At 62.7% G+C, this 19,537-nt stretch overlaps 2 protein-coding genes across 4 annotated transcripts in view; one reads left to right on the top strand and one right to left on the bottom strand.

The window, feature by feature from the left end:
• The window catches only part of PTBP1 (polypyrimidine tract binding protein 1), a 12,593-nt gene extending 776 nt beyond the window's left edge, over window positions 1-11,817 (top strand). The window contains exons 1-15 of one of the 3 annotated variants that reach the window (XM_073887291.1): window positions 612-1,116; window positions 1,704-1,734; window positions 5,188-5,263; window positions 5,572-5,744; window positions 5,826-5,972; window positions 6,067-6,237; window positions 6,332-6,442; window positions 6,525-6,699; window positions 6,949-7,026; window positions 7,747-7,895; window positions 9,033-9,066; window positions 9,503-9,595; window positions 9,676-9,892; window positions 10,075-10,152; window positions 10,238-11,817. In XM_073887291.1, coding sequence (XP_073743392.1) covers window positions 5,239-5,263; window positions 5,572-5,744; window positions 5,826-5,972; window positions 6,067-6,237; window positions 6,332-6,442; window positions 6,525-6,699; window positions 6,949-7,026; window positions 7,747-7,895; window positions 9,033-9,066; window positions 9,503-9,595; window positions 9,676-9,892; window positions 10,075-10,152; window positions 10,238-10,370 — 1,584 coding nt within the window. In that variant the 5' untranslated portion in view covers window positions 612-1,116; window positions 1,704-1,734; window positions 5,188-5,238 and the 3' untranslated portion in view covers window positions 10,371-11,817. Of the gene's footprint in view, window positions 1-611; window positions 1,117-1,703; window positions 1,735-5,187; window positions 5,264-5,571; window positions 5,745-5,825; window positions 5,973-6,066; window positions 6,238-6,331; window positions 6,443-6,524; window positions 6,700-6,948; window positions 7,027-7,746; window positions 7,896-9,032; window positions 9,067-9,502; window positions 9,596-9,675; window positions 9,893-10,074; window positions 10,153-10,237 lie in introns of those variants that run through there. The other 2 variants (XM_025861196.2, XM_025861197.2) reach the window with 2 other exon arrangements.
• Window positions 11,818-12,107: 290 nt separating this feature from the next.
• Window positions 12,108-18,171, bottom strand: PLPPR3 (phospholipid phosphatase related 3). Its single transcript, XM_073887200.1, is given in 8 exon segments — window positions 12,108-13,533; window positions 13,959-14,148; window positions 14,150-14,263; window positions 14,353-14,548; window positions 14,635-14,776; window positions 14,863-15,048; window positions 17,607-17,779; window positions 18,093-18,171. Coding segments are annotated over 7 exon segments (2,295 nt in total). The 5' UTR covers window positions 17,682-17,779; window positions 18,093-18,171; the 3' UTR covers window positions 12,108-12,141.
• Between the last annotated feature and the right edge of the window lie 1,366 nt (window positions 18,172-19,537).

Genomic DNA, 19,537 nt, shown 5'->3' with positions numbered 1-19,537 from the left:
GGGGGGGGGGGCGCCTTCGGCTCCGGACGTTCGGCGCTCGGTGCGGGGGGAAGGGGGGAGGCTGCCGAGAGCGGAACTGGCTCTAAGCGGGGCTGCGGGCGTCCCGCGCGTCCGGGGGGAGGGGCGGGCGCCGACGTTTCGGGAGGTGGAGGGTCCCGAGGCGGTTCTGCTTATCTTTCCCTGGAGCGGGGCCTCCTCCCGCCCCGGGGCTGACCCCCGGGCCGGGGCGGGGCGGCTCGGATGCCTGGGGGGTCACGTGTCCCGCTGCCTCGGGGCTGAATCGAACCCAGGCCTGGAGGGAAAGGGCCGCCGCAGGAGGAGCGCGGGGGCCCCCGGCCGGACCGCCCCGGAGAAGGCCCCCCGCGCCGGGGAGCTGCGGGCGCGGCGGCCTTGCCCGTGGAAGGGCCGTCTCACGGAAACGCTTCCTGTGTGCGAGGCCCTCCGGGGAGGAGGAGGCCGGAGCCGCTCCGGTTAGCGGCCGCGGAGCTGCGTGCCTTTCATTCTTTCGGGTTTTCTGGGAAGCTCTTTCTTGGCTCGGAGACTTTTAAAAAGTATGTTGATAGCAGACTGTGGGCTCCCCCCCCGTCGGGGAGGTAAAGGCCCTGCTGTGAAAGAGCAGGAGCCGGTGGGAAAGGGCAGCCGAGGACTTGGGACCGCAGGACCGCAGCGGTGCCTTGGGGCCCCGACGTCCCCGGGTTGGGGTCCTGCAGCGGGGCTCCCCGATGGCGGGAGGGAAGGAACCTGGAGCTCTGTGAACCAGAGAGGGAAACAGGGCGGGAAGCTGGTCTTTGTCCAGGTCGGGAGTGTGCAGCTGGGGTCCCAGGGCCTCCGGCCCTGTCTGGGACCGCCTTCCCTGGCCACCGTGTGACAGCGCGGTGGCTGTGTCCACGGGGCCGCCAGGCCTCAGCACACGGCGGCCGAAGCCCCTTTCTGGACCGACGCTGCCTGAGCTGGCGAGGACCTGGTCCTTTTGTAGGGGCCACCCCCGTGCCCGTGGAAGGTACTCAGCTGAGGCGTGCAGAGCTGTGCGAACCGTTCCCCCAGCAGACGTGCTTTCTTCCCGCCATCCGTGCCGCCCGCCTGAGGCGGGGAGAAAGTCCAGTCACGCGGAGCCAGGTTGATGAGTAACCTGTGTTAATTTTATCTGATCACTTCAGCTGAGCTACCCCCCACCTCCCAGGGACCTTCCATCCTTCCAGTGTTGAGTCCAGAGCCCTGACCCAGGGCCTGGGAGCCCCCCCCCTTCACTGGGTTCCTTGCCTGTTAGGAAACGTTCCCAAAGTGCTTCCACTTTTTGTAAAACGGACCACAATACTTGAACCTCAATGTCAAGGGTACCTCCGGGGGTTTTTGAAGGGGTGTCTTTGGGGCGCGTCCGGAGGTGGGGCCTGGGGTCCTGCTGGGAGGCGGGGGAGCTGGAAGACAATGGTGGCTCCTTTTCAGGTTGAGGTTACAGGGACGGCGCTCCCTTCCCTGTCTTCAGCGGTCTACTTAGCAGAGGGCCTCAAGGTTGGGGGGATGTTGTGCCGCCAGAGGCCAAGCTGCTGGCCATGGGGGACCTCCCAACATTCTGGTGGCAGTGGCTGGGGGCTGTCTTGACCCCTGGGACAGGGACCAGGGGGCGGCCTCTCCTGCCCAGCCTCCCCACCTGCTGAGATGGGCAGCACACCTGGCTAACGGTTGTCCTTTTTCTCTCTCCACAGCATTGTCCCAGATATAGCAGTTGGTACAAAGGTAGGCACTCCTGGCTTGGCTTCCTCGTTAACACTTGCTCAGCCTGAGTTTGCACTGACCGCGTGGGCCCTTCTGCTCGTCTGCAGAGCGCCGGCGCCGCCTCTGCCTCTGCCCCCCAGTGCCCCAGCGTTGTCCCATTTGCAGGCCCTTCCCTCTGCCCAGCGGCCTCAGACCCACCCCAGGCTGTGCGTTTCGGGGCCCTGTGGGCTCACTGGCCCCTCAGGAGCAAGTGCACCTTTGGCCTTAATTTAGGTCCCTCCTCCCTGCCCTGAAATTGAGAGCTGGCAAGAGGCCTGCTTTTACCCGCTCACGATTGAAGCAGGCTGTGCCGTGGGGCTGACGGGGACGTCTGCCCACGGAGGTTTTGAGCACCCCCGGTTTGGTGGGGGCCGAGGCAGAATCTGGTTATGCCCCCAGGCAGTTGGTGGGATGGGTGCTGGGGCTGGAGGACACACGGGGTTTCTGAGGCAGTTGGGGCTGTTTTTGATGGTGTCACGGTTTGGATAGTTTTTGTTAAGCATCCCGTAACCTTTTTAAACTAAGGGAAAAGGAGAGGTCTGTATCCTTTCTGTGTAGGAGTCACGTTACTTCTGTGTCCGAACCATAAGAAAGGCAAACGTCGGAGCACAAAGTTGGCAGGGGTGCTCTCTCCCCACAGGAAGTGGGGCCAAGGTGGTTCTGCCCCAAGTTGAGGACCAGGCCTGTGTGTGCCTGGGAATGTGACCTCCAGGGGAATCCTGGGGCTGATTACAAGCACTGTTGGTTAGCTGGTTACCAGCTCTGTGTCCTGGCAGTGGCTGCGAGCCGGGGGGAGTCCCCCCTCCCTGGCCGTGGTTCCTGAGCTCCCTGCAGGTGGCTCAAGTGACCTGAGCAGGCAGCCAGATGGTTTCTGGTCAGTCGGCCATGGTGCCTGGGCTGGGTTTCACTTTTCCCAAGTGGTTTTTTGTCTTCACACGCAGCTTGTCCTGATCTTCCTGCAGATAAAACCTGTTTGTTCGGTGGCAGGAGGGGGAGAGGGACTTTGATTTGGAGCATTTGTAACAATCACAGAAAATGTCTGGATTGCGAGTAACCCTCCCCCTTTCTGTGGGAGCCGGTTCTTCAGTGGCTGTCCTCGGAATGGCCCCCTCTTGGCCATCCTGTTTCCAGGGGACCTTTGTTTCCAGAATCAGACCTGCATGGACAGAAAGCCTGGGGGCACCATCTCCTATCCTGCAGGGCTGAGGCTCCCCGCTAGCACATCCCCCTGAACCTGCACGCGGCCTGTGGAGGAGCAGGGCTAGCTGTGCAGGAAGGGAGTGCCATCGAGGTTCTTAGAGGCCGAGGGAAGAAGAGAAGGTCCCCCCACTGCTGTTGACGGCAGAGCTGCCCTGAGCTGAGCCGCAAGTACACGCTTGAGGGTTCTTTTTCTGTTGATACTAAATGGACTCAGGTACATGCCGGTGGGGCCTCCCCAAGTGCCGGCTAGGAAGAGTGCCTGGCCCGGCCCAGCTGTGCACAGGGTTCTGCCCTGCAAATGTCCGTGCCCCTGCAGGCAGCCACCCCTTGAGTCCCTTGGTGTCCCTGTGCTGTAGGGTGCTCTTGAGCGCCTCAGGCCTGTGTCATGGGAGTGGGAGCTGACAAGCGGGCGCATTGTCCTCAGACGTTGGAGGGGGGTGACCACGAAAGCTGCCACCCATCCTAGTCAAAGGCTGGGGCCTGGAAGCCCTTTTTAAGGCTGCATGGCCAACAGATGGGGGGATCCTTTGTGAGCCTGCGGGGGCAGGTCAGGGCCCGAGTCCAGACACAAGAAGGGGCTTTGCTGTGGCTCAGGCAGGTGGGATCTGGACGTGCCTCCCCTTGGCGTGTGTCCTAAGTGCTCGGGGTCTCGGGTGTGGGCCTTACCTGGAAGCCTTGAAGTCTGCACCTGGTTGGTTTTTAATGTCTTGCTTTATCGTGTCAGACTTTGGCCTGGGACCAAGTCTCACTGTTCATTTCTCTTTCTGAGCCATGGTGCCGACATGTGGGCACTTGCTTCTGCATCAGTGGCAGCCTAGGGCCCGTGGACTCCACAGAGTTGTGGGCTGGGGGGGGGATCTCTGCAGGTGCTGGCCTATCCTGGGGTTTGGGTTTGGGGACAAGCCCACTGTAGCCATCTCAGGCGTGTGGGGCAGCCATTCCTGGTCCTTATCCCAGAGGGCGGTTGGTAAACCTCTCGGGATTCCCTCGGCTGGTCTCATTGGATGCTGGGCGTGGAGGTTCTGAGGGGTTGTAGGGCACCCCAGCACTGGCTGAGGGGAGGGCTCCTGGGCGTTACTGGATGGCTGTGTGGCTGCTAAGCAGGCGGTTCGGAGGAGGGGCAGAGATAAGGTGTCCTTGAGGAGGCATAAACAGGTGGAAAAGGCAGTTTGAGGGAGAAGGGGTGAGGCTGCTGGAGGGCCAGGTGGGGTGGTCTTTCCTTTTCCTGCCACCGGGCACTGGGGCCTTGAAAGTCTTTCTGGCTCCCAGTTTTGTATCCAGAGGTTCCATTTAAGGAGTTATTCCTGGTTGCTTGTGACGGAGGCCAGGACACAGATCTTGGTCCTGGGGTCCGGGCTGCAGAGGGCAGAAGCATGCAGTGGGAGCCAAGTCCTTGTGGCTTGTGGGGTCCCTGGCTGAGGAGTGCTTGCGTCTGGTGTGGCCCCTCACCTTGTAGAGAGTGGTTCTGTCCTCAGGCCTCAGCTAGTGGTAGGGATGGCTGCCTCTTTCTAGGCCCCGGGTCCATCTGATGTAGTTCTGGGGAGTCGTCCTGATCACGCGGAGACCAGTGAGTGAACAGGTGGTTTGTGGAGAGACAGCAGCAGGCCACAAGTCACAGGGAGCCATGCACAAACGGGCTTGTTCGGGCCCTTTAGGGGCTCACTCAGAGGCCCCCGCCCCTCAGTGGACAGCACCGCCCGTGTGGAGAGGTAGTATTTCTGTCTGTCTGAAAGCCACAAGGGCCAGGCTCAGGTTCCCTCAGACGCCTGGAAAATAGGGCAGGCTCCTGTGGCTGAACGAGTGGCTGCAGCATGACAAGGGGGCTTTGTTCCCCGGGCCTGCCAGTGGCCCTGTGGTCGTCGAAGACGGTCCCCTAATGTTGACATGGGCAGGGCTGCAGCTGAGCTCTCTAGGACAGAATGGGGCTGGGCTCAGCTCCTTGTGGCTGTTGGCATGAGGCCCTGTCCGCGACAACACGGGAACGGTCCTGCGGAACGTGGAATGGAAGTGACACGGGCAAAGCCCCTGTAGGTGGCAGGTCCCCCACCCCCACCCTTGGGAAAGGAGCAGTGTTTTGGGATTAGGACCATGGGGCTGTGGTGAGTGAGGAATGGTCAGTTTGGGGAGTGGTTTTTTCCTCAAGGCCACGTTGCTGCGGGGAGGTGGGCCCGGGGTCGCGGGGAGGGGGGGCGTCCGGTGTCCTGCCCTGCTCCACACACCCTCTCTCTCTTCCAGCGGGGATCCGACGAGCTTTTCTCTGCCTGCGTCACTAACGGACCCTTTATCATGAGCGGCAGCTCGGCCTCTGCAGGTAACTTACCCCTGAGCACCGTCCCCAGTTCCCTGGCTGGGGGGTTCCTCCTGTATGTTTGCGTGTGCTCTGCTGCTTTGGAGGACGTTTGGGGTGATTCGGTCCTGGCCATTGTGACCCGGAGCCCAGTCCATTCTCACCTGACTTCCCTGTGGACAAACAGGCGGGCGGACACCAGGCTTGGGGGACTGCCTTGTCCTCGTGGTGGCCTCCCAGAGTCAGGAAGGAAGCTGGTTCTGGGGAGGGGCGGCTGGTTTTATGGGAGCCCGGACAGTGCTCTACACCCTACAAACCACTCCTCTTTTCAGCAAATGGGAACGACAGCAAAAAGTTTAAGGGTGACAACAGAAGTGCAGGCGTGCCCTCCAGAGTGATCCACATCCGGAAGCTCCCCGGTGACGTCACCGAGGGCGAGGTCATTTCCCTGGGGCTGCCCTTTGGGAAGGTCACCAATCTCCTGATGCTGAAAGGGAAAAATCAGGTACGTACCTCAGCCATGTGAGCGCCCCTTCCTGGGAGGGCCCTGGGGGTGTGGTCCCGGCTCATGCTTCTGTCCTGCTAGGCCTTCATCGAGATGAACACAGAGGAGGCCGCCAACACCATGGTGAACTATTACACTTCCGTCACGCCCGTGCTGCGAGGCCAGCCCATCTACATCCAGTTTTCCAACCACAAGGAGCTCAAGACAGACAGCTCGCCAAACCAGGCAGTGCGTGCGGGGGGCCGGGGGCCGGGGGTAGAGTCGGTGAGGACGGAGCTTGTGGCGCGGGACTCAGGCCCTAACTCCCCCTCTGCCCCCACAGCGGGCCCAGGCAGCGCTGCAGGCGGTGAACTCTGTGCAGTCAGGAAACCTGGCCCTGGCCGCCTCGGCTGCCGCGGTGGATGCTGGGATGGCCATGGCCGGCCAGAGCCCAGTGCTGCGGATCATCGTGGAGAACCTTTTCTACCCAGTGACTTTGGATGTGCTCCACCAGGTGAGATGACTAGGGGCGTACGTGCAGCTGCCTCAGGTCCTGGTCCAGACCACGGGGGTCACCGGGCAGAGGTTGACCACTCTTTCTCTCGCAGATCTTCTCCAAATTCGGCACAGTTCTGAAAATCATCACTTTCACCAAGAATAACCAGTTCCAGGCACTGCTGCAGTATGCTGACCCCGTGAGCGCCCAGCATGCCAAGCTGGTGAGTGGGCCCCTGGGATGCCCGGCTGGCCAGCGCACAGCCCCCAGCTGCTCAGGACCCTCTTCCCACCCTCTCCCTACAGTCGCTGGACGGGCAGAACATCTACAACGCCTGTTGCACGCTCCGTATCGACTTCTCCAAGCTTACCAGCCTCAACGTCAAGTACAACAACGACAAGAGTCGGGACTACACGCGCCCTGACCTGCCCTCCGGCGACAGCCAGCCCTCGCTGGACCAGACCATGGCTGCTGCCTTCGGTGAGACGCCCGGCTCGGTGCCCGGGACTACCGCGTGCCATGGGAGGCGAGGATGTGTAGCTCAGTCTCAGTGCCCCAGGCGCCCCGTGACGCTGACTCTGCCCGGGGAGGTTGGTGCGTGTTGCTCCTTACATGGCCAGCATAGCACACGGCCCAGACCGCCCACTGGGTGTGGGGTTGCAGACACACACAGCCCTCGCTCGCGGCGGAGGTGGTGGGTGCGATGATTAGTGTTTCATTTGTTTCTAGGTGCACCTGGTATAATGTCAGCCTCTCCGTATGCAGGAGCTGGTTTCCCTCCCACCTTTGCAATTCCTCAAGCTGCAGGTACTCAAACACTTGACCTTGGTCCCCACCGTCGATTGTGCATGCCCACACACCTTTCCAGTAGCTCTGCTTCCACGGGCAGCTGACGTGGGCTCAGTCTCGGGGGGAGCCCGCCTTCCTGGGTGCGGGTCTCTGGGTTCCCCGAGGAGCCTGGACAGGGCAGTCGTAGGACAGGGTCATGCAGAGAATCCGCTAACCCCCCAGTCTCTGGTCTGGTTCCCTTAAAGCACCTCCCGGGCGAGGACGAGCGCGCACGGTGGTTGGAGGGATGTGTCCCTAGTAGATGAATTTAAGTGGCCTGGTAAGCAGAGCGGCATGAGCCGAGTGGGCACACCTGAGCGCCCCCCCCCTGGGGGGGGGCTGGCCTGCCCTTGTGACAGGCACAGGCCTGCTGCGTCCCGCCCGGTTGTCGTCTGCATGGTGATGGGCGCCTGCATGCACGCACGGCCGAGGCCCGCCTGGGGCTCGATGCTGCATCCACTGAGCGGAGCTTTTGTACTGTTTGGCGCATGTAGACGGGTCCAAACCCAGCGCGACCTGTGCCCCGAGGAGAGGAAGGAGGAGCCGGCAAGGCTGCATGGTGGGCACCGGCCGAGAGTGGCCACGGGCACCTCCTGCGTGCTTCCGTTGTTGCATGAGGACAGGCAGGACCTGTGCTCGCCTCTGGGCAGACAACGCTGGGCGCTACTGCTCACCTCCTGACCGCCTTTCCCTCCCCAGGCCTCTCGGTTCCTAACGTGCACGGGGCCCTGGCGCCTCTGGCCATCCCGTCGGCGGCGGCAGCGGCGGCGGCAGCAGGCCGAATCGCCATCCCAGGCCTGGCAGGGGCAGGAAATTCTGTCCTGTTGGTCAGCAACCTCAACCCCGAGGTACGTGCCTCTTCCTTCCAGGCTGTTGGTCCCGGAAGCACAAGCGGGGGAGTCACACTCTGGGGTCTTAGTGCAAATGGCAGCAGGCTGAGCCCCTGTCAGCCCCAGGCGCCGGGGGTCCCTCAGGGGTCTCACCCCGGGTCACGCTCACTGCCTCCTTCCTCAGTGCACAGAGTTCTCTTGTTCTCTTTTACGCCTTGGTTTACGTTTCTAATTCCGTAAGATGCAGAGTTGAAATGTTTTTTGATACGTGAAAGCAGGCCTTAAAATTTCCAGCCAAACAAGGCACAGTCTGAAGAGGCCCGCCAGACACCTCTGTCAAGCGGTGCCGGCCTGCAGCCGTGGTCCCGGGGATGGCGAAGCTGTGCCCATCCCCGTGGCTGCGTTTGGCTCAGAGAGAGCTCGGGTGAGCTGACCAGGGCTCGCGGGCTTTAACTCTTGAAAGATGGGACCGGCTTTAATGAGCGTTTCAGACTGTTCTGTCGTCTGTCTGCCCCTCCTGTGACTTCCTGGCCTGAGGCGGCCGCGGCCAGGGGCGCGTCTGGGCCCCACACGAGCGAAGCCCTCCACTAACAGACTCGCTCCGCCTTGTGCTTGTGTGAGCCTGGTGCAGAGGCCCACCTGCCGCGGCGAGCAGGAGGCGGCGGCCCCCGGAGCCGCCGGGCGGGCCGCGCGTGCTCTTGCCCGCTAGGGGAAGGGCGCTCTCCTGCCTGTTCCGCGAGGTGAACCTGTGACTTGTAATGTGTGTAGATCTTGACTGATGGAGCGCTCGTATTTCTTATGTATTTACTGACCTATGTTTTTTTGCTACTTTTTTTCTTTTCTCCCCTTCCCCTTTCCCAATTTTTTTTCTTGCCCTGATCCGGAATTTCTTTGCCAACTGACTGCACGGTACTTCTGCTTCCTGTTGTTGCTTGAAACCAAACAAAACCATAAATAAATAAAAAAACAAAATTCCCCCTCAAACCCTGCTCTCCGGAAACCAACCTGCCCTTGAATATTAACATCCTGACAACTTCATCATCCATCAACCTGCACGCCTGTGGGGCTGCCTCCTCGTGGTGGACGATTGGCAACTCGCCCCCTGACCTCTCCCTTTCCCTGTCCCTCGCTGCCTTGCTCTGCTGTCCTCTAAAGAGAGTCACACCCCAAAGCCTCTTTATTCTTTTCGGTATGTTATCATTCACACTTTTATTACCTTGTTTTCATTTAATGGAGGTTATTTTTGACGCCCTAAGATGTACTATGAGTTTGCAGTTGGGCATTCTGCCTCGTTACATGGCTTGCCTTCGGTTTGCGTATTTATTCTGATTTCGTAGACGCATGGTTTATTGCCCTGCATGCTTTTCGAAGAGTTAAAACGTGTTGGTAGCATGCTAAAGTGATGGTTCTTGGCAATTGACCTTTCCTGGATTTTATGACTTCTCTGCTGAAGGTAGTCTTCCTGGTAACATTCCCTGTGACTAGATGCAGGTGCCCAGAGGCAGAATAAGCAAACCTTCGGGAAGAGCCAGCCCTGTGCGGGGTGTGCGGGGCGTGGGGGCTGGCGGGGGAGGCGGCAGCAGGGCCCCAGGCGGCTCAGTGCCCCTGTCCCTGCGCTCTTGAAGGCGTGTACGGCGATGTGCAGCGGGTGAAGATCTTGTTCAATAAGAAGGAGAACGCCCTGGTGCAGATGGCAGACGGGAGCCAGGCGCAGCTGGGTAAGGCCCGTGGGGCGGGTGGGGGCCCCCCGGGGCTGGTACCTGTGGCGCCTTGGGTCACACGCATCCTGCCTCCCCAGCCATGAGCCACCTCAACGGGCACAAGCTGCATGGGAAGCCGGTGCGCATCACGCTGTCTAAGCACCAGAATGTGCAGCTGCCCCGCGAGGGCCAGGAGGACCAGGGTCTCACCAAGGACTATGGCAACTCCCCCCTGCACCGCTTCAAGAAGCCCGGCTCCAAGAACTTCCAGAACATCTTCCCGCCCTCGGCCACTCTGCACCTCTCCAACATCCCGTACGTGCTGGGCTCCCTCGGGGAGGGGAGGGGAGGGGTCCTGTTGGAGTCAAGGGGCAGCTGAGGGAGAGGAAGGACCTGGCGCCTGCAGGGCTGTGACGTGCGGCCACGCCCCTCACCCTACCCCCGGCCCTCCCTGAGAAGCAGCAACATTCAACCCCCTTCTCCCCTTCTGCCCACAGGCCCTCCGTGTCCGAGGACGACCTGAAGATCCTCTTCTCCAGTAACGGCGGGATCGTCAAGGGGTTCAAGTTCTTCCAGTGAGTGCCCTGCCCCGCGCCCCCAGGCCCAGCCCCCAGGCCCAACCCCCAGGCCCACCCTCACTCTCCTGCCCCCGTCCCCCAGGAAGGACCGCAAGATGGCGCTGATCCAGATGGGCTCAGTGGAGGAGGCCATCCAGGCGCTCATCGACCTGCACAACCACGACCTGGGCGAGAACCACCACCTGCGGGTCTCCTTCTCCAAGTCCACCATCTAGGGCCACCGTGGACCAGCCTGCCGGCGCCCGGCCACAACTTCCATCATTCCAGAGAAAAGCCACTTTAAAAAGCAGCTGAAGTGACCTTAAAAGACCAGAGATTTTATTTTTTTAAAAGAGAAATCAGTTTACCTGTTTTTAAAAAAATTAAATCCGATTCACCTTGCTCACCCTGGGGAGATGGGGTGCCGGCCTCAGGCTCTTGGTGACGAGTGGACAGTGTGCCCCACTCCCTCCCCAGCCCCCCAAGCCCGTGCCTTCTGCAGCCTCTGTGGGGTGGGCGCTTCCAAACCTCGACTCGGCTTTCTTGTGCCTTAAAACCCGCTGCTCTGGCAGGGCCCTCTCGCGGTAGCAGACGCGTGGGTGGGGGGCTGGGGGCTGGTGGTGGGCCTCCTGCATGGGATCATGTGCCTGGTGCAGCGGGAGGCTGCGAGCTGCAGGGTCCAGCCGGCACCCCCAATCCGTTTAATCAAGTGTGTGATTCGCCCCAGTCCCAGGGACCCCGACCCGGGGCAAGACCCCGAGGGCACCGTCTCTGTCCTCCTTCAGCTCCGAGCTCTGTGTCCACCGTAACCTCTGTATGACGCTTTGATGCAGTTGCAGACACCTGTGCCTAGCAATATTTCCAGTTGACCAAATATTCTAATCTTTTTTCATTTATATGCAAAAGACATAGTTTTAAGTAACTTTTTATATAGCGAGATAAAAATGGTATGAGTGTAACCTCCATTTCCTCCCTGTGGTATGACCTCGCATACTGTACTTTTCTATTTTATTCCTTGTAATGAAGTCGCAGGGCAGGATCTAGTTTCCAGGGCGGGCCGGCGGGGGGCCGGCAGGGGAGCCTGGTCCTTCCCGAGGACTCCTCCAGATGCCTTACTCACACCTAACCCGTCCTCCCCTCGGGGGGGACGACCGCTCTTAAAACTTTCAGGGTTTCCGCTCTCCTGCAGATTTTGGACCAAAGTTTTGTTTTTTTGTCTGCCTCTAACGCTGGGGCCCCGGAAAGTGGGACAGCGGCCCCCGAGTCTTAACTGTCTCCCGCACATGGTCCTGCACTCAGGGTCCAAGGGGCTCCCCTGTGAGCAGACCCCGTGCTGGCCAGCCCCTCCCTCGGGCCTGGACCCTCGAGTTTCCGTGTTGGGGTGGAACAAGGGTGTAAATATTTATAATTTTTTTATACCTGTTGTAAAACGAGGGGCAGCAAACATGGTTTTTTATAAAGGTGACACAGATGTATATTTTGGTAACCCGCAGTTACAGGCTCAGTATTGTGACGGGGACGGGGCACATTCCACTGCCCGCCCTACGGCTTGTAATGCAGAGAGAACCGAATTAAAGCGATTTTACAACTCCTACCTTTTCTGTAGGCTCTTTTCTTCCTGCTCCCATTGTAGAGGCCCCTGGCCAGTCTGCTGGACTTTGGAATAAATGTCTCTGCACCCTGCACTGATCTCTTTATTCCGCCTGTTTGTCTCCACTGCTGTTTCCTCTTCCGTGTGAATTACCTTTTTGTCTCCCTCGCTTGTGACGGGGGCGGGTGGGCTCAGGGGAGCCAGGAATGTGGGCCCCGGCCCCCCGAGTGTGGGACGCCCCCCGTCGCACCCCTGCCGGGCAGTGGGACCATCCTCAGACCAGTGACTCATAGATAGGACTCCAGCCGGTATCAACCTTTTATTGTACGATCGTGAAGTTCCCCCCCCCCCCCGCTCCCGCCCCCTCCCGCCCAATGGCCTCCACCTGCACCCCCATGCGGCCTCCCAGTCCCCCATCAGTCCTTGAACCTCCGGGCCGCCTGCATCTTGCGGTAGTAGGCCTCGGCCTCGGCCTCGCCTGCGGCCTCGCGCTCGCCCAGCACCAGGCCGCTGGCTTTGCGCCTCAGCGTGGACTCGCGGCTGGCCGGCCCCAGCGTGCCATCAGTCACGCTCAGCGGGGGCAGCCCCTCGCCGGTGGCCAGGTTGACCGTGGCCACGGCCCCGAACCGCGGCTCCTCTTGGTCCACGTCGCTGATGGACGAGCCGGGGGACACACCTGGCGGCTTGGGCCCCCCGCGGAAGCCGCGGGCGAGGTCCCCCAGCTCGTAGCCGCCCTCGCCCTCCACCCCCTTGGCCGCGCCGCCGGCCGTCTTCCACTCCCAGGGCCCGTTACCCGCGGACAGGTGGACCACGGGATGGTGGGGCGCGTGCGCGTCGATGGTGACGATGCTGGCCGAGTCGCGGTCCGACGGCGAGCGGTACTGCGAGGAATCGGAGCTGGCGCTGGAGGACGAGGCGGTCTCCGCCACCTTGGGGCCAGGCCCGCCCGGCGCCTTGGACATGGCGATCACCTGCAGCAGCCGCGGGGGGTTGGCCACGCGGGGTTGTGCGGAGGCGGCTGCTGCTGCTGCCGCCGCGGCCGCCGCCACCCCGCTCTTCTCTGCCATCATGAGCCACTTGGCCCGCACAGCCGCACTGCTTTTGGGAGACAGGCCTGCGGCCGCCTGCGCCCCCTCCTCAGGGATGTGCACCAGCGGCTGGGGCCCGGCTCGCGGCGGGAGAATGACCCGAGGCCCCAGCCCCGGCCGGGCCTGGACGGTGGGGTAGAGTGAGGGTGGGGCTGGACCCCCTTCCTCGCCCTCCTCCTCCTCCTCTTCCTCCTCCTCCTCCTCCTCCTCCTCCTCCTCTTCCTCCTCCTCCGCCATGGGCTCCGCAGGTGCCCGCAGGTGCCCGGGGCTGGCCTCGTCGGGCAGCCCCAGGCCACGGCCCTCCAGCGACTTCTGCTTCCACTCGCTGATGAGCTGCTTGGAGCGGGAGGCGTCGAGGGGCACGTGGATGGTCATGTGGCGGCGAGCAGGGTCGTCCAGGGAGGGCGTGCTGACGCGGGGCAGCGTGTGGCTGAAAGTGACCATGTTCTCCTTGCCCATGGGGCTGCGCGGGGCCAGCAAGTCCACGTCCACACTGGCCCGCTTCAGGCTGCCCAGTGAGGTCTTCTCTCTGGCTACGGGCCGGGGCACACCTTCCAGCCGCCCCGGCGGGCCCAGCTCGTCAGTGCTCACGGACTTGTTCTGCTGGTACACGGAGTCGTGGCCCCGCTGGGTCAGAGCCCGAAGCGCATCCTTGGCAGGGGCCAGCGCCGTCGGCTTCTCTGCAGTCGGGGCCTGGAAGTTTCCCACAGCGTGGCAGGCCTGGGGGTGAGGCAAGGGCTGAAGACCAGGGTTCTCACCATGCAACAGACCTGCCAAGGCGGTCCGAGGGGGTAAGCCTGGCCCTCGGTGCAGAATCAGAGGACAGAGTCCCACTCTTTTCCCAATGGGGCAAGCTCTGGTCAGGCCACTCAGGCTCTAAACATTTGGCAAGTCTGAGCCCATGAGATTCTGACTCCAGCATTCCAAGGGAGGAGACTCACCGGGGTCCCCCCAGGGTAGGGCCAGGCCTACCCCCTCGGACCTCCCCCTGGGGGCCGGCCTCTGCCCTCAGACCTCCCCCTGGGGGCCGGCCTCCGCCCTCGGACCTCCCCCTGGGGGCCGGCCTCCGCCCTCGGACCTCCCCCTGGGGGCCGGCCTCCGCCCTCGGACCTCCCACCGGGGGCCGGCCTCCCCCGCCCCCTCACCAGGTAGGCGGCGATGCCAGCCCCGATGAGGAAGCCCGCGTAGACGTCCACCGGGTGGCTGCGGTACTGTGTGATCTGGGTGAGGCCGCAGACGCCCGCCGCGATGGCAAAGGCGAACACCAGGACGGGCTTGAGCAGCTTGGTGGTGTCCGAGATGACCGAGTTGAAGTACATCTGGGGACAGGGCGGGGCGGGTCAGAGCGTGGTCCCCCGCCGGCGGCCGGGCTCGGGGTGGGCCAGGACTCACCGACACGTAGACCGCAGCGAAGGCGGACAGCGTGGCGTGCTGCGACGGGAAGGTCTTCCTGTAAGACGGGGCAGGTGAGCGGGCGGGCTCCACCCCCCTCGGGGCCTCCGACCCCCGCCCTGCACGGCTGGGTGGGGGCCAGCTCACCGTGCAGACAGGATGGCGTGGGCGTCGTGGCCGGAGCAGATGTCCTGGGTGATGTAGGGGTTGGCCTCACACGACGTGCCCAGCAGCGTGTAGTTGGGCTTGCAGACCGTCAGGAAGAAGGGCGCATGGTAGCCGGTGGCCAGCTGGATGACGTCGGTCACCAGGGCGGTGGCGCACAGGCCGAACACGTGGACGCCTGCGGGGCAGCGGGGTCAGGGCTGGGGAGGGGAGCCGGGCGCGTGCACACGGAGGGCGTGGGGGGGTGCCCTCTGGCGAACTCACCCACAAACCGCACCGTGCGCCGCAGGAAGGAGTTAAAGCTGCAGCCCCCCGCGTTGATGCTGCCCTCGGCCCCGCCTGGGCCCCCGCCGCGGCCCCACAGCCGGGACTGCAGACAATACAGCATGCCCTCGCCGACCATGATCTGCCCGACAGGGAGGCGTTCAGCCAGGCTCCCGGCCAGGGGGGTGCCCACAGGCCAGCCCAGGCCCCCCGGCACCCAGGACTCACCGAGGCCGCAGGGGCCGCAAAGGCCAGGCTGAGCAGCATGAGCAGCGGAATGAGCTCCTCGTTGGTCTCCACGTAGGGCATGGAGAGCGTGCGGTCATAGCACTGGAAACCCACCTTGGCCGGCTTGAAGAGATCGGTCAGCTCCAGGAAGTAGAGGGACACGACAGAGGACGCCACTATGGGAAGCTGCAGGAGGGCAGCAGCCAGGGTCACCCCACCCTTGCTCACCGAGCCTCCCGTCCACCACCCAGGCTGCGGTCTGGCCGTCCGGGCGCCATCCTTCCCTCACTCGGGCCTCGAGCGGCCACTGAGCTCAGATTTGAGTGGGACCTTCTGCCGGTCGTGGACTCCCCCAGCGTCCTACACCTTCCCTTCTGCGCCACGGAACATCCACAGGGGCCAGGCTGGGGCTGGCACCATGGGGACCAGAGTATGCAGGCGCCTGGGGGGCTGGCTGCCTCAGGAGGTCCCCCTCTCCAGTTCATGGACGGGGCCCCAGACGCAGATGAAGCCCACGAGCCACGAGAGGCCTCCCTCTTCACTGCTGCCTTGAACGGCACTTTAAGGGGGGGCCTCGGCCCTCCCTCCTGCCCTGACCGGGGGTCCCCAGAGGGGAAAATGCCAAAGGTGGGCTTGTAGAAGCTGGGCTCTAGTCCAAGGAGCGCTTATTGAGGGCCTGCTGCATGCAGGAATGAGGCCCAAGGCAGTGGAGCGAAGGGGTCCCCTTCGAGTCTGCTGGACTCGAATCCTGGCTCCACCACTCCCCTGTGCCTCAGTTTCCTCAGCTGAAAACAGGAACGAGAGTCACCACGTCCCAGGGCTTCAAAGTAGAACTGGATGAATAAGCATACAGAAGGTGCCTACGCAGTGCCCAGCACACGCAGAGCCTTTAGTGATTACTAGCTCCAGTTATTCCCTTCTCCGTGACCATGAGCACAAGTGGGCTGGGGCGGCCTGACCACGTCAGGCAGTGGACAGGGTTTTCAGCGGGGCCTGGGCAAGAGGGTCCTTGGAAGTGTCCTTCTCTGCTGAGGCCCTCATGGCTTTCCAAGCTTCCAGGCTGCAACGCCTGCCTGACTCCCCACTCCTGCCCTCTGCCCCCACCTCCTCCCAGCCGGAAACACCTGCTGGCGGGGGCCCACTCTGGAGCCCACCACCCCCAGAGGGTCTCTCTGTGCCACCCACTTCTCCTTGCATCTGGAGACCCTTACCCAGAAACCAAGGAGCATATCAGGCAGGCCCCCAGGAAAATGACCCACGATCATGACGTCCTGCCCACATACTTAATGTGTGTGTGTAAACACATTTATGTAAGACTCACAATAAGAGAAAAGCAAACTAGAGCAGACACACAACCTTGCACCCATCGGACTAGCTCCAGAGCTCTGCTAGCACACGGTGCTGGTGCCAGGCAGTAAACGGGCACGGGTGCCCCGTAAAAGTCTGGCCTCCACAGGGGGCAATTTGGGGTCTGTCCCCAGGGATGTGATCTGCAGATAAGCTCAGGCTTGGCAGACCAAAGGGCTTTCCCTACAGGAACATCCGCGACAACCCCTGAATATGCAGCTACCTGGGGTGGTGACTCGGAGCTGGGGTACTACACGGCCCTGCAAAGGGGTGGGTCAGAGGGAAGCTGAGAGCTCCCCTGGGAAAAAGCCAAGGGCAGAAACTTGTCTATAAAGGTGTTGGGGGTCCTGGGATCGAGCCCCGCATCGGGCTCCCTGCTCTGCGGGAAGCCTGCTTCTCCTTCTCTCTCCCCCTGCTTGTGTTCCCTCTCTCGCTGTGTGTCTCTCTGTCAAATGAATAATAAATAAAATCTTAAAAAAAAAAAAAAAGAAGGTGTTGGGGAAGGGCTGCACGTCTGACAGATGTGAGTGGGTGTGTGGAACGCTTTCTGGAGGGTGCAGGGGGTGAGGAGGACCGCAGGGAGGGAGCGGGTCTGCAGGGACCCTGAGAAGATACAACCTATTAGGATGGGGATTTGAATGCAAATCTGAAAACAATCAGATGCTTGGCTCCTAGTGGAGGGACCCCCTGGCCTGGGGGTGAGCCACTGGCTCTGGGACCCTGTACGTGGGGGGGCGCGATTTGCTCAGGAAGGGGGACCCCCCGCTCATCCACCTACACCCTGCCTGGACCCCTCCGTGGAGTGGGGTTTTTGTGGCAGGTGCAGCGGGGGAGACTGTGGCCACAGGACGTATCCAAGGATGGATAAATATCACCCTGTGCCACCATCAGCACTGAGCATGTGTCAGGTGACTGCCTTTAAATTCTATTCTTTTAAACATTCATAAAGCCCTCACTGTGTGCCAGGCCTGTTCTCAGAGGCTTATGGGACTCGCCCCAGCCTCCTCCATTAGCAGAGGAGGGATCTGAACTTAGACCCTGATGCTTCATAGCCCACGTGCTGGAGGAAGACCCTGCATCCCAAACCTCTCCCAGCCCCAGCGCCTTGCTCCAGCCCCTCCAGGTGACCTGTACCGCAGTGTGAATGTCCCAATTCCCAGAATTTGCCCCGTCTGTTTCCTTGGGCCAGAACGCCCTTCTGTGCCTCTCGAACTCCTACTCACCCTGCACAGCCCGATTCCTCTGACCCCCACACCCAGGCGCCCTGGCTGTGCCCCTACCTGCGGCCGACCGGAGCTGTGCCCATCCCCGTCCAGCGTAGAGGTCCCCGAGGGCGCGTGGGACAGAGGCCTTTGCCCCGCCCCCACCGGTGCGACGCCCCCGCCCCCCCCACTCACCTCCACGAAGTAGAAGCAGGGAAGAAGCGTCATGCTGTCCTTTGGGGTTTTATTCTTCTCCTTGGTCGCTATCATGGTGCCGCGGGCTCCACAGGCCGTGGTTGGAGGGGACAAAGACGCGCTGGAGGAGGGGAGGCGCAGTCTGAGCCCTGGGGGGACCCGGTGCCCAGCGCCTGCGGGGGAGGGGAGGGCAAAGATATGCCAGAACCGCCCGGGGAAACTGAGGCTGGGGGGAGAGGGGTGTCCCCGCGGCCTCCCCCCGCGCACTGCGGCCCTGCCAAACAATCCAGCTGCCGGGCACCCCCACACACCCCAGATGGGGGGTCGGGAGGGGCCCAGTAGAGGGCGGGGCCGGCCTGATTTAGGAGTCCCCGGGCCGGGGCCGCTCCCCGCCTCAGGGCGGGGGCCCCCGGGAGGGGGGGAAAGGAGGGTCCCGGCGGCGGGAAAAGGGGTGCGGCCCGGGCCCTCCGCCCGCAGGCCCCTCACCTGGCGCGCGGGCGCTCGGAGGGCGGAGTCGGCGGCCGCGCCGGGCGGGGGCTGCGGCGCGGCGGAGCACAAAGCGCGGCCCTTCCCCCGCCGGGGCGGAGGGGAACCGCGAACGGGAGGGCGGGGAGGGGAGGGGAGGGGGCCCCGCCCGGCCCGAGACCCCGCGCCCGCGACGGCCTACGTGCGGCGCGAGGGGCGGGGGCTCTTTGTCTCGGCGCGTCGGGGGCGCCGCGCGCGTCCGTCGCCGGGCCGCTTCCCGGGGCGTGCGCTGAGTGCGCGCCGGGCCCCCGCCTCCTCCGTCTGGGGTCTCGGGTCCCCGTAGTGGCGGGCTGGGGCCGGGGTCGGCGCTCCCCTCCCCTCCCGGGCCCCTCGCGTCGGCCTCGGGAGCCCCATCGACGCTGGGCGCGGGGCGGGGTCTCTGGGTCCCTGGGTCCCTGGCTATCCCTGTGTCTCCCCCGGTCTCCCCCTGTCTCTGCCCGCCCCACGCCCGGTCTCTGTCCCCTCCCTGGGGCCCGCCGCTGGGCGGCGCACGTTTTCATGGCGAGGGCCCCGAGCGCCGGCGCTGTCTGGAGACAAAAGAGGCTGGGGGGGCTTGCCCTGGCTCCCTACCGTGCCCCCTCCCGCCCCGTGCGCCCACCCGAGGTCTGCCCTCGGCTCCACGGATCTGCAGGCCCCTCGCCAGGCTCCCAGCCGGCCGGGCGCACGGCAGGATGCCCCGGGATGCGGGGGCGGCGGGTATGGTCCTCCTGGTGAATACGCGATGCGCACCTAGGCAGTGCTTGCTGTTGATGGGTGTTTCCTCCTTACCACACACACCCATGGGGAGTACGCACTGGCTGACCCTTCATTTTATGAATGGGGAAACTGAGGCCCAGAGAACTTAAATCACTGTCCAAGGTCGCCAGGCCCCAAACGACAGGACTTTATTCGGCTCGTTTATTCGCCATCTCTTGAATACCCGCTGTATGTTCGGCCCTGTAGAGTCACTGGGGAGCCACTGGGAAGTGGGACGGACCCTGATTACCAATCCTGGGGTTAACTGAGCGTCTCATCGGAGCAGGGGGTGGGGGCTGCATTAACTGAGCGCCTACTGTTTGTCACCCCTGGTCTTCATTTCTATTCAGCCACGTAGACCCCCTCCCCATCCTGGCTTGGACCCTTCCTGTTTTTAAAAGAGCTCCGTGCGTTTTCCAAGACGAAGGTCTGTGTGGTGAAGACTGAATTCCAGAAGGTTCAAATCCCACTGGGGCCTCAGTTTCCTCCCCTGTAAATGGGCATGACAAGTGCTGCACCCAGCTGGCTGTCCCACCTCCCCAAAACCTCCGTGTGGGCCTTGGTTTCCTCTGCCAGCCAGGGGTGGCCTCAGGGCGGCGGTTGGGAATCCTGGTGTTGAAAGGTGACCACAAACAGCCCTCCAAAAGTAGGAGGAGAAGGGGAAAATGGGG

Source organism: Callorhinus ursinus, unplaced genomic scaffold (assembly GCF_003265705.2).
Source record: "Callorhinus ursinus isolate GAN/ISIS: 27379988/994484 unplaced genomic scaffold, GSC_fseal_2.0 scaffold77, whole genome shotgun sequence".
In the NCBI taxonomy this organism is placed as follows: domain Eukaryota; kingdom Metazoa; phylum Chordata; class Mammalia; order Carnivora; family Otariidae; genus Callorhinus; species Callorhinus ursinus.
This window is presented reverse-complemented; position numbering and strand designations above follow the sequence as displayed.